This window comes from Aedes aegypti, chromosome 3 (assembly GCF_002204515.2).
Source record: "Aedes aegypti strain LVP_AGWG chromosome 3, AaegL5.0 Primary Assembly, whole genome shotgun sequence".
Classification (NCBI taxonomy): Eukaryota; Metazoa; Arthropoda; class Insecta; order Diptera; family Culicidae; genus Aedes; species Aedes aegypti.
The window spans coordinates 211,609,865-211,623,391 of NC_035109.1; the positions used below are offsets into that span (position 1 = coordinate 211,609,865).

At 41.5% G+C, this 13,527-nt stretch overlaps 1 protein-coding gene across 3 annotated transcripts in view; it reads left to right on the plus strand.

The window, feature by feature from the left end:
- The window catches only part of LOC5572136 (potassium channel subfamily K member 18), a 170,134-nt gene that overhangs the window by 64,978 nt on the left and 91,629 nt on the right, over window positions 1-13,527 (plus strand). For 2 of the 3 annotated variants that reach the window (XM_021850625.1, XM_021850626.1), the window contains exons 2-4: window positions 4,763-5,459; window positions 11,277-11,424; window positions 12,565-12,713. In XM_021850625.1, the coding sequence (XP_021706317.1) occupies window positions 5,321-5,459; window positions 11,277-11,424; window positions 12,565-12,713 (436 nt within the window). In that variant the 5' untranslated portion in view covers window positions 4,763-5,320. Of the gene's footprint in view, window positions 1-4,762; window positions 5,460-11,011; window positions 11,219-11,276; window positions 11,425-12,564; window positions 12,714-13,527 lie in introns of those variants that run through there. The other variant, XM_021850627.1, reaches the window with a different exon arrangement.

Sequence of the window (13,527 nt, forward strand, 5' to 3'; positions counted from 1 at the left end):
TTGACGAATCAAAAGCATGTCCAGATAGGGTAATTGGTTGTCCATTTCCATTTCATAAGTGAATTGTATATGGACGTCATAGCTGTTAAACACGTTTAGAACGTGTTGGAGTTTATCTAGTGGGAAAACAAAAGCTAAATATGGCTAAAAACTTCGCCAGAAGAGTTCATCTGCTATCATCAGATCTCGATGTACAAGCGAAAATGACTATCGTCGAGGAACAATTAAAGTTGAATGGATACCCCCGTCCATTAAGCAAAAGAATTGCAAACCGCATTAACGAAAGAACAAACAATACCGCCGTTGGAACTCAACCAACTCAACATGCCATTGGGAGTCAACCAACAGACGAAAACCTAGAGCATACGTACCGTTCAATCCCGCACATACCGAACCTTACCGAAAGGATCGACAAAGCATTAAAGCGAGAATACCCCAACATAACACTCGCCAAATATAACGTGAACACGGTCGGGAAAATGTTTTCTAAAGTAAAGGATCCCATTCTTTTAGAAGATCAATCGAACGTCGTATATCAGGTTCCATGCTCCAACTGCTCAGCGTGCTATATCGGCATGACAAAAAATCGCCTGAAAACCAGGATGAGCGGGCACAAAACACTCTACAATACCATGGACAGACTACATCAACAAGGAGCAAGCGCATCAGATCCCCGCATATCATCACTAAGTGAAAGGACAGCATTAATGCAACACAGCATCACCGAGAACCACCGATTTGATCTGAAAGAAGTAAAAATTTTAGATAGGGCAAACAAAACACAAGCATTACCATTTTTAAAAATGTGTCACATCGCGAGCAACAGGCTAAGTATCAACAAACGAACTGATACAGATGGACTCCATGCAATCTACGCTGGAATATTACATGAAGTAGAGAAAAGCAGAACACGAACAGAAAACAGAAATGAAAATGAAAATGTAAACATTACACAAACACAACCCAACACAACTATGTAAAAATCTTTGTAAATGTCCACCACTAAACCACAAACATCTTCTATTACCTCACCCACACTAACAAGTAAGTGCGTAGGCAACCAAAGCAGGCAAGCTTCCGAATTCTCACTCACTCTCACGATAATGGATTTCTCCATCACCACAATTTTCAGCGAAAAGCTGCCTTGCGAAATTATCCGTCTACAAAACAAAGCGAAAATAGATAATGGCACAACTCCACAGCTGTGAGAATTTTATTTTATCATTCTCCTCTCCATGGAGAACTTTTCATGTGTCCATCACCACAAGCAGCAGTTGCTTTTATGCATCAAATTAACTGCTGCTTTCGTCAAGTTGATGTGGTAGCATGGATAGAGTGCACGCATCGCGGCTGTTTTTAGCAATGTTGTAGGTTCGAATCCCGTCGGCGGCACCAGTTTTTGTTTATCCACATAGTGATAATTCTCCGGAGAAGTTGGTGAGCGAAAATATGATGGGGTGAGAAAGAAATTATCCCCGGAGTGGAATGATTTTCGGTTATCCTCCATCGTAACTCTAGGGAAAATAAGTGTGAGCGAAAAAAGATATTCACGTGAGGAAGCGAAAAAGCATTCTCCTTACGTGCGAAAAATCGTAGATTTCGCATCATTGATACGATAATTCAGAACCCTGAAAGCAGGTGTCGAAAAAAAGTGTAGGAGATAAAAACCATAAAAGTTAAGCGGAAAGCGAAAAAGTGAGCTCTAAAAGCTATTCGCTATAATCTTTTAGTCCACAACAGTGTGCTACGCAAATAGCGGCACAACCGCAGTGAGTAAAACACAAAAAACTTGTAAAACCAAAAATGTGATCCAAGAATTTTACCCACAGCCAAAGTAGGCGCCATCTACAAAAGCTGGACAAGTTTACGTGGGCTTTTACTATGTATAGGGACAAAGAAACGAGCCTTTGTAAGTAGTTAGGGTTAGAGTTAAAAACCGTCAAAAATTTGAAACGAAACTATTCAATTTATTTGTAGAATTCCCTGAAGAAGGTTTAATATAAACCGAAACCGTCGGACATTAAGGCAAAACCGTTTTTCTACCGTCTAAGACTGCAAAGGCCGAAAGAACCTAAAACCGTATAAAAAATTCTAATTTGCATAAAATCTTATTGTTCATACGATGAAATACATCTTACTAATAGTATCCACAGTGAAAACTTGTTGAAATTAAAAAAAAAATCATACTCTTTCGTAAAATGAAAATATGTGATTTTTTGGCGTTTTTACTAAGAGTGTTGAAAAATATCATTATCAAACAGAATTACATGATTTTGACTACATAAACTAGGTTTTTCAAAATGCTTTGTGATAAAAATTACTTCATTTCATCAGTTTTATCTTATTTTGCTGACAAAAGAATAATTTGTGAAAATTGTATGAATATTCTGTAGGAATTTGTATATGTGCGCGGTGACTGGTGACTTAACGGTGAAAATCATGCATGGACAAACAATTCGATTTCATAACAGCAATGTTGCCAATTTTGATGTTTTTTATTATGCTTTTATAGGTATTCCAAATTTGATGCATTCCATTCTCTATTGTTCTCTAAATATGACTTGGGGACTATATAAGAAAGTCTTTGAAGGCGTAGGTTATTTTGTATATAAAGATTATATTAGTACTTCAGTTAAAACGTATTTTAAACCTCAAAATGCTGTTCCTTTTAAAATTTTTTTTTAAAAGACACGGACGCCGTCTTCAGCCATTTAGCTGTACAGACTGTAACTAAACACTAGACAACGGACAAGCATGCTCCAGTGGCACAACCTAGAACCATTCCTGACGAAAAGTTCCAATGGCTGAAGCGGGAATCGAACCCACACCCCATGACACGATGCACTTGAATGCCTGACGACACTAACCGCTCGGCCACGAAGCCCACCAATTAGAAATATTTGTTTTTCTAAAAATCGGTGGAAATTGTTATTATGATATCTTTAAAAGTCTTACTCCGAAATACTTGTTTTTTTAAGGAAACTTCTTATTGATGATGCTTTTGAAGAATAAACCCTTTTTATAAATACAAAATGTAGATTGATTGTTAATTTGTACCAATGATCTTCAAACATATCTGGCTATGTACTTAATTGAAAGACCATCAATATGTTATAAATACACTTGGATATTTTAAGACCTATATTTCAGGATGCTCTTCAATTGCACTACAAAGAGCACGCAATGCATCAATAATAAATCTGTCAACGTATGTACATTAGAGTGATGCAAATTATGAAATTTTAGCTCCCCTATGCTTAAACGGTTTTAATTATGGTAAATAGCATCCTGCCAAAGTTTGAAGTGATTTGGAAAAAAATTGACTGTGCACACGCCATTTGAAGTCTATATAAAGATAACTATGGGAAACGCCATCTTTTCCAAATTCTTCTAATGTGAAATCCTCCGAGCTACAACTTTGCCGAAGACCACTTTTTGATTGGACGTCGTGATAAATTGTCATTCATCATCATAAAGTTGGTTTGCATGTAGCATGCTTCACCAAATGTTCGGCAGGCAACAGTGGTGCTCCTGACGGAAAAAATAGATCAAAGTAATCCAGGCTACTATTTTCTACAGCAAAAAAGCAGTGTTGCTCTGAAAGTAATTGAATGATCATTTCAGCATGATATAGACTTTGTTATCAATAATAGCAAATTATCCTTACGTCCCATCAAAAAGGGGTCTTCGACAAAGTTGTAGCTGGGAGTATTTCACATTAGAAGAATTTGTTCACTTTTCCAAAAAAAAATTATGACGAAGAGATAGAAGGCTGAACACAAAAGATTGGAATTTTCCTTAGTAATCTCCATATAAACTTCAAATGGCGTGTGCATAGTCAAATTTCTTCCAAATCACTTCAAACTTTGGGAGGATGCTATTTACCATAATTTAAATCGTTTAAGCATAGGGGAGCAAAAACTTCAAAATTTGCATCAGTCTAATGTACAGTTCTTGGTTCGCTAATAACATCTATTAAATGCAACAGGAAAGTAAACTCAGTAAGACTCAGAACAACATATTGATCTGATTTTTTTTTCAAATGTATCAAATGTAAGCACTTTCAAAGGTTCATAGATCACGCTTGTTCTTCTTCTTTTTCTTGACATTATATGCTCACTGGGACAGAGCCTGTTTCTCAGCTTAGTGTTCTTATGAGCACTTCCACAGTTTAACTGAGAGCTTTCTTTGCCAAGGTTGCCATGTTCTCATTTTCTCATTCGTATATCGTGTGGCAGGAACAATGATACTTTATGCCCGGAGAAGTCCAGGAAATTTACATTACGAAAAGATCCTGGACTGCCGGAAATCGAACCCAGACACCTTTAGCATGGTTTTCCTTTGTAGCCGCGGACTCTAACCACTCAACTAAGAAAGGCATCTATCACGCTTGTAAAACTGGTGAATATATTCTAGATTTTTCTGGAGTTAGGGGCAGATGCAACTCACAATCGTAGATTAACACACCTGAGTTGAGTTACAAAGCAGAAATTTAAAACAAATCACACTATTTCCAATGAATTGTCTTAACCCGGTTTACGAACTTCGTAAAAGAAACCGGCAATCCTTGGCTACGCTAATGTGAAAGACAAAGTGAAAAATTATCTGAAAGCTATCTCGATCTTGAAAGTACTATACGACCGAGAAAACCTCAAGAACGGTTGAGTTTAATTGGAAGAAAACCCATTAAAGAAAATGCATCTGCGAACATAAATTGCTAATTGTGTTGTGTCAATTTTCTCTTTTCTACTATCCCCTCCAGGAAAGGCAGCCCGAGGCAGTTGTGTGCGAGTGAGAGTATAATCGCTGAGTGAGTGCTTGGTGGATAATTCTCGAATGAAAATGAAGCAAATCAACGCAGCGGGAAAGTGTTTCAGTACTTTGCTGTGATTGGATCGTAAATTGAGAAGAAAAAAGTGAGTGCCCCAGAATAAAATGAAACCGGAAGAAAAATGAACGAAAATAGTGGAGGCTACAGAAACAGGCATAATAAAATTATCGCAATTCTAATAAAATAGTTTTTGATGAGTTGTTTCTACTGGCGCGAATTCGAGTGCAATACAGTGAGCGAGCGGTTGCACGGTTGTGCATCCGCAGAGTTTGTTCAACAGTGGCGCGGTTTGTAGGGAGCGGATCGAAGAAAAAAAGTGTGGTGTAGATTCGAGCGGAAATCGGCCGTCGGAGTAGAAAATAGCTTCCGGCGAGGCGCGACCGTTCCGGAGAGAAACCCGCCGCCGGTGGTCCTGACGTTGGGTTCCCAGACCGGTAGTATCGTATTAGTGGCCATCGACCGGGAAGCGGACAGCAGCATAGCCCTACTATGGAGCGAAAACGTTCGATCCGGAGGCGACAGAAACCACCGTTTGCAGAGCGGTTGAAAGATAACTGCCGAAATTTCACTGCATTTATGTTCAGTAATGTGGGAATCATTTTTTTAGTCGTCCTTTACATGATTGCGGGTGAGTATTAAGTATTTGTTAATTACAATTGGATTGTAATGATACCGTAGAACGGGGTATCAGCGAGGTAACTTTGATCGGTTTAATCCTACTGGAGAAAGTTCAAATCAAAATTTTTAGATGAACTATCTTCTTATTCTTCCTGGCGTTACGCCCTCAGAGCCTGCTTCTCAGCTTAACCCCTCTACCGGCAGCTTCATTTTTTACCGAAGGAATTTTGGAATATTTTCAAAACCAGACGACCAATAATCAATATCGACATGGATCCTAAAACAAGAAGAGTTTTTAAGAGTTTGTGAAAATATGGTGCAAAAATATTGGAAAACAACTTCCACATATTGTGTGCTCCCTTATTTATTTATTTATTTATTTATTTATTTATTAGTCAACAGGTAAAACATTACCCCAATGACTCTTGTTCCTTAAACAAAATACAAACACTAAAATATTCAAACCAAGATTACAAAAATTAGCACAAAACTCGACGGTAACTAGACTTATTAGTTTCACGCGACACATTAAAATCGAAAACATGATAACACATATTGAATACTCGGGACATGCTACGCATTGGTTCCTGTAAACCGTAGTTTGTTCTGGCAGAAGGTATGTTGATGAACGAATGAGTTCGAAGATTGCGGCGTCGTACGTTGATGTCCAAGCAACTGAGCAGTGTGGAGCAGTCGATGTTACCTTGCAGGAGATCTCCAACAAAGCAGGCTTTGGCTACGTTGCGTCTCGACACCAGTGACTCCAATTTGATTAGCTGACATCGGCTACCATAGCTGGGCAGGTTAAGCGGATCTCTCCATCTGAGGTGGCGTAGAGCAAAGCGGACGAATTTGCGTTGAATAGCCTCAACACGTTTGATTCCATTCTGATAGTACGGAGACCAGATAATTGACGAATATTCCAGAGTAGGGCGCACTATCGAACAGTATAAAGCCTTTAGGCAGTACACATCCCGAAACTTTTTGGCATACCGGAACAGGAATCCCAGTTGAGATGAAGCTTTGGACACAGCATATGCAACGTGGTCTTTGAATGTCATTTTTGAGTCCAGGAGAATGCCCAAGTCTTTGACTGTTGATACGCGCTCAAGTTGCGTGCCTGCTAGAAAATATCCGAAATGGAAAGGTGCATGTTTGCGGCTGAATGATATAACGGAACATTTTGACACGTTCAGCGACATTCGATTTATTTGACACCATTCAGCGAAGGCTTCCAACTCATGTTGTAGAAAAACTGCGTCTTCCGGTTGCTTTATCGTCCAATACAGCTTCAAGTCATCGGCGTATGAAAGCTTCAGGCACTTAAGCTTGAAATTAACATCGTTCATGTATAACAGGAAAAGAAACGGACCGAGGTGACTACCCTGAGGAACTCCGGACCAGACTTTAAAGGGTGATGAAACGTGATCTCCAATTTTGACGGACATATTCCGACCGGTTAGGTACGATTGGAGCCATAGAAGCATGCTGTTTCCCATACCAAGCTTATCAAACTTGGCCACTGCGATTTGATGGTTCATCTTGTCAAATGCAGCGGAGAGATCCGTGTAAATGGCATCGACTTGTTGACCAGCCTCCATTAGGCGTAAAATAAACGAAGTGAAGCAAGCCAGGTTAGTTGTCGTCGAACGTTTGGGCATGAATCCATGTTGATCAGGCGATATGTAATGTGCATAGCTTTGGACCAATTTTTGCAGAATAATGACCTCGAACAGCTTCGAAGTAGCGCTCAGCGCAGCTATTCCACGATAGTTGGAGACTAACTGTTTGCTACCTTTTTTGAAAACTGGAAAAACGTACGACTGTTTCCAGCAATTCGGAAACACACCAGAAGCCAGGGATAGGTTAAAAACCCTTGCAAGCGGGGCTGCAATTGTTTCTGCACAACGTTTGAGAACAAGAGAAGGAATGCCATCCGGACCAGAACCTGTGGACGATTTCAATTCCTTGCTTGCTGATGCAACCATATCGTCAGTGATTATGATTTGCTGCACGAAGGTGGAAAGCCGGGGAACATCTTCAATTGCATCTATAACAATGTCTGGATCGACGTGTTCATTGGTGAAGACGTTACTAAATTGCGTGCGGAACATATCAGCAATGTCTTCTTTGGAATCGGCCTCACGTAAGCCGTCGGACATGGTAGGGGGCAATCCAGATTCTTTCCGTTGTTCATTAACGTGTTTCCAGAAGCTTCTAGGGTTTGCTTTGAGGATGCTTTGCAAATGGTCCTGATGAGCGTTGTACAGACAATCATTCAGCTGCTTATATTCAGTATTCGCTTGCATGTACCGTGCTCTCGTAGAATCTGTACGAAACTTACTATGACGTCTGAGAGCTGCTTTCTTCACCCTCTTGAGATTTTTCAGTTCGGAATTAGACCAGGCTGGTTTCGAAGGTTCACGTTTGACCTTGACGGGAACGTACTGATCTATGCCGTACAACAAGATAGCAGAGATTGTCGAGGCAGCCAGATTTGCATCAGAATCTCGAAAAACGTCGTCCCAGTCAACATTTTCGAAGAAATTGTTCATTCCGTTGAAGTCAGCGTTACGGAAATCGTAGAAAACACTTTCGGAAACGTCGTGGAAGCGTTTTTGTGGACATATCTCCATTTTCAGCAGTATGGGAGGATGATGCCTGCACGTTTTAACAAGTGGCGATGGGGCTTGCATTACCGTACTAGCATCTCGTAATTCCTCGCTGACGAAGCACAGGTCTAGCACTCGGGAGTTTTCATTCATAATGCCGACAGTCTGTCGGAGGCAGGCAGTGCTGTACGCGTCTAGTAGCTTTCGGGACGTCAGGCTGATCGTTGATCGAGAGGCAACCGGAAAGAGAGAACCGGAACAGTCGTACTGCCAGGAAATACCACTCAAGTTGAAATCGCCAATAATCATAATGCTGTCTCTTGGTTTCAATTGAGAAACCACCCAATCCAGCGAGTCAGTATGCTTTTCAATCAGAGACTCATCGTTCACCCGATCAGGGGGGATGTAAATCACACACAGGTAGAGCGTTGCGTCGACAGTGGTAATAGCAACCCACAATTGCTCGATCGATGATCCGTTAGGAGAATTTAGCACACGAGATTTGAAATTCGATCGAACAGCGAACAAAACGCCGCCTCCGGTACGTTTGTTGCTATTGGAAGCCGACCGGTCTTGACGGTACACGATGTACGAGCTGTCGAAGAGCTGATTCGACAATGTATTAGCGTTGAGCCAGGTTTCGGAGAAAGCGTAGACGTCATAGCAACTATCACTAACGGCCCGATTGTATTCGGCGAGCGAGCTATTGATACCGCCAACGTTTTGGTAGTACATTAGGATGTTGGATGAAGCTGGTGCAGCTGGTTGATCAACACGTACAGTCCTAGAGGTTGAAGAGTGGTCAGGCCAGGAATTACTGTTACTCAATGGGTACTTGCCGTGGTAGGCAGCTTGGAAGCCCCCATTGCCAGCACTAGACTCAGGGCCGGGACGACTTGGATGGCAGGAACGAGAAACCGGCGGCTGATTGTTGATGACGGCAGACGGCGCGACTGAGCTAGGCGGATTCGGGGCTTCCATACTGCTTTGTTTCGGGCGTCCCGGGTCACATACAGCTAAGCTTGATTGGCAGGAAGATGATGCGTTGGAATTTGGTAGAGATGTATTTGTCGATATAACAAAACTAGCGGTAGCGGCCGCCTCGATAGCTGCCACCGGAATACTGGAATCGGAAGGGCCATCAGGAAGTGGAATGTGTCGATAAAAAACGTACTTGCCTGGTAAAGCAGGCTGGAGGACCTCGACTACAGACTCGACAGCAGGACCGCGACGGCTACGATGATCGCTGGCAGCGGATGGCCCGACTGAGTCGAGCTGAGACGAGGCCTCCATAGTGCTTTCTAACATGCGTCGCGGTGATCCATCATTTCGGCATCGTCCGGTGATGAAACATCTATTACCGTATCTTTCTGATTCAGCGTCAACCAAGCATGATTGGCAGGAAGACGATGCGTTGGAATTTGGTAGAGATGAAGATGTCGGTATAAAGCTAGTAGCAAAGGCCGCCTCGGCAACTGCCACTGGAATACTGGAATCGGAAGGGCCATCAGGAAGTGGAAGGTTTCGATAAAAAACGTACTTGCCTGGTAAAGCAGGCTGGAGGACCTCGGCTACAGACTCGACAGCAGGACCGCGACGGCTACGATGATCGCTGGCAGCGGATGGCCCGACCGAGTCGAGCTGAGACGAGGCCTCCATAGTGCTTTCTAACATGCGTCGCGGTGATCCATCATTTCGGCATCGTCCGGTGGTGAAACATCGTTGTTTGCTGTGCCTTCCTGGTTTGGCGTTGTTTGTGGTTTCCAAAAATTCGACTTCACTCGATTATCAATAAACTCGCGGTAGTAGATTCCTTTAGGCCATGTCGAAGAAGACAGTGCATTGGCCTTGAGATTAGCATTCACCCCAACTTTGAATGAAATGAACGAGAGGGTGCTTATATCGCGTTGTTGGCCGACTAATCTGACAACTTCAATGTCATCTGTGCCAAGACGACGCGAGGCCAAAGCTCGCACTTGCTCAACGGTAACGTCACGAGAAATGCGGGATAAATATAACCAAAATCTTTGCGTAGGCGCGGCGGCAACAATATTCCCCAGGGAAGGTGACAGTGACTCAGAGGTTCCATACATAAGCGGTTTGGGTTGACGTTTTTCGACGTGAGACTTTCCAAAAAGTCGGCGACGTCTGGTTGAGATAACAGCCGACGCTGAGTACTTTGATGTTCTAGGCGTCAATGAGCTTGAATTGAGGAGCGTCGAAAAGTTGGTCTTAATTTCTTTTTTTAGCTCAATCAATATTTCATGCTTCAGGCTTTCGACCATTTCGTTGTGCGAAACAAGAACTTTTTCCTGGCCCGATTCGTAGGCAGCGCGAAGAGCCTCTCTCGTGTGAATATTGTTCATAAGAGATGCACACTCCTTGCACATCCAAAATAGCTGTTCGTTTTTCATCACATCATCAAATACTGATGAAGGAATTCCGCAGCAAGTTGGGTGGAAAACCGCCGTGCAAAAGCCATGACAATTAACGTATGTTTCCGTAATTTCCTGAGCACACGATCCACAGGATGACGTCATTCTGCGCAAATTCGTGTAGCAAGACGAGAGCGATGAGATGAAAAATACGCCTAAAGGTCCGCAGCGGTAGAGCAGGCCAACTTGTTTGCAAGCTATATAAGAATTCTCGTTCGTGATGACTGGATGAGAGCGGGTCGGGATGTGGAGATGGATGAAATATCGTTGAATTCCAATCGATGCGAAGGTGTCACAAATAATAACCGATTTCGTAACTAACAGCACATATAACGATTAACTTTCACTGACATACGCGGCAATTAGCATTCAGATAGACCGACGAACTAATTAAAATATGTTCTGAAGGCTATGACATACATAAAAACGGTATCAAAGTGGCGCGGTAATTTCACAATAACAAATCAAAGATTAGACCTGTTCATTTGTTCATTCATTATTTAAAGGTAGAACATTACTGGCAATATAAATAACAAACATTGAAAATCTAAACATTACATTCAATATTGTGTACTGACTTCCTTGCAGGGTACAACATAATCACCATGTCCTACTCGGACACATTCTATCTGCTTTTATCTAAATCTTCCCTTTAACTGCCATCTTTCGCCTGGTGAACGGCTGTTTCGTGCTGTCGTTCTGTTCATTCACCGCCCCTCAAAGTAAGACCTATGTGTGCTCACCACTTGTTCTCATCTATTATGTATACTTCAATTACAGGTGCGTTCATGTTCATCGCGATCGAAGGTAATGAAGCTTTAGAAAGGTTTGCTCAAATACCGTCCAAGAGAATCGAGACTGCCATGCGACTTTGGCAGATTTCCTGCTGTGAGGTGAATGTGTTCAACAAAAGCGTGTTCGAGGAAAGGTGAGTAATTTTCCATCACTCCCCAGTTGCCATTTATCCACTCGACGAATGTAGCCTTTTATAACCTTTTCCGGCGGCGGCTTTATTCTTTTGTTCCATACCCTTTCCCATTTTCCATTTTCAATGCGATGATGGTCTTTTCCAAATGAGACATTTTTCCAACGCTATAGTCTTCAGACCAATTCACACCATTCAACCGGCATGGTTTCTGCTTTCGCTCACTTTCCCATTGCTTCGTTTTGGGCAGAATTATTCCGTTTAAATCCAGCTTAATTTGTTCGGCTTCATCCATTCGACCTGGATTTTCCTTGCATAAATCATCTATAAAGACCGGTGCTGCTTTAATGCTACAGGTGTTAATTGCTTATTGTAACGACCATGTATTTTGTTAAAGCACGATTCTGAAACAAAGACCTGATTTTTGGATGAATGGAATTTGTTAGGATATTGTTTAATCTGAAAGTAATTTATCTAATGCTGCACTTAGTATTGATATAGTATGTATCGGTAGACAAAATGTGTATTTTTTATTATAGACGCTTTAACAATAGCAGCTTAATCACGTCTGAGAAAATGAGCATACGTTCTATTCGGTTTCTCAAAAAAAAATCTTTGTGGGCAAGGGAATTTCCTCCATTAGGAGGTCAATGTTTAACAATGTGAATGACTTCGTTAGCATAGTTTCTTCATTATTTGATGTTTCAAAACTATTTTTAAAAGCTAAAAGGAATAACTGTGGCAGGAACGAAGATATTTTATGCCCTGGGAAACCGAGAAAATTTCCTTCACGTTTCTGGACCGGCGGGATTTGAACTCCCGACTATCAGCTTGGTCTTGCTGAATAGCTGCGAATTATAAGAATAGGAGCTAAATGGGCTCATTTTGAATCGACATCAACCACCCCAAAATGATCCTTGACATTTGAATCCAAGTTCCTCGAAGTATTAACATCTTTCACCCACACTTGCTCCCAGCAGATCACCCTTAATACTCACATTGTCTATAGTGACCTTCCCCACTTCGGCTTACATCCGTCGAGTGAATACCGATAAAACCCTAATTCAATTATCGACTGCTTTTCTTAAGAAATTTATTTTCGTACATTTTGTTTTCTTGCCGGTTGCCTGCTTTCCTTTCTAGAGTAGGAGAAGAAATTCGCGCCTACCAGGAAAAGATTGTTCTATGGGCCCGTCGCGGATGGCAGGGGAGTGACATCACGCTGGAAAGCGAGACGCAATGGTCCTTCTCCGGAGGATTCCTGTATTCCCTCACAGTCATCACCACCATCGGTAAGTGCTTTTCTGTTCGAGTTTTCTTTTTTTTTTCTCATTTCTCTGTTCCGCCACAGATCAGGTTTACTTTTGCACTTTTTCATCGCTAGGAAGATTTGGGAAATACTGAGTAGGGTGGAACTGCAGTGGTTAGTCCTATAGTGCACGTTTTATAACCACAGTATTTGAATCAGAAATAGTAATAAGTTTGCAGCATCTTTTGGCGAAAATGTCACACAGAAAATATATTGACAGACTACACTGCGGAACACGGTTTTGTCTCAAGCACCAAAATACCGCTATTTACTAAATTAAGGGTTGCTGAGTTCATTGCCGTTTTCAGAAATATCAAGGCACGTCTAGTTTTTGAGATATTGACTGTTGAAAATGCAAAATATGACTGTTTTAGCCAACTTGCATGCAAGTTTTCCAACTTGTACGGTAATTTATTTCCTCAATTTGTCACAGAATTCAAACTTCATGTATAGAACAATAATTATCATCAAAGTTCATAATATTTTCGATGGTAAAATGTTATTTTTTGGTGGCTCAGAAAAGTATTGTATTATGCCATATAAGAGAAACGAACAATTTTATATGAAGACTGCAAGCATGTTGAAAAAAATCTATTTAAACTAAATTTTATCATTAAATATCAACTGATTTGTATCTAAATTGAAAGTTCAAGTCCTATTTAGCATGTTTGGTAGATCATATCAGTATGTAGTATTTCGGGGGCCCAGATAGCCGTAGCGGTAAACGCGCAGCTATTCAGCAAGACCAAGCTGAGGGTCGTGGGTTCGAATCCCACCGGTCGAGGATCTTTTCGGGT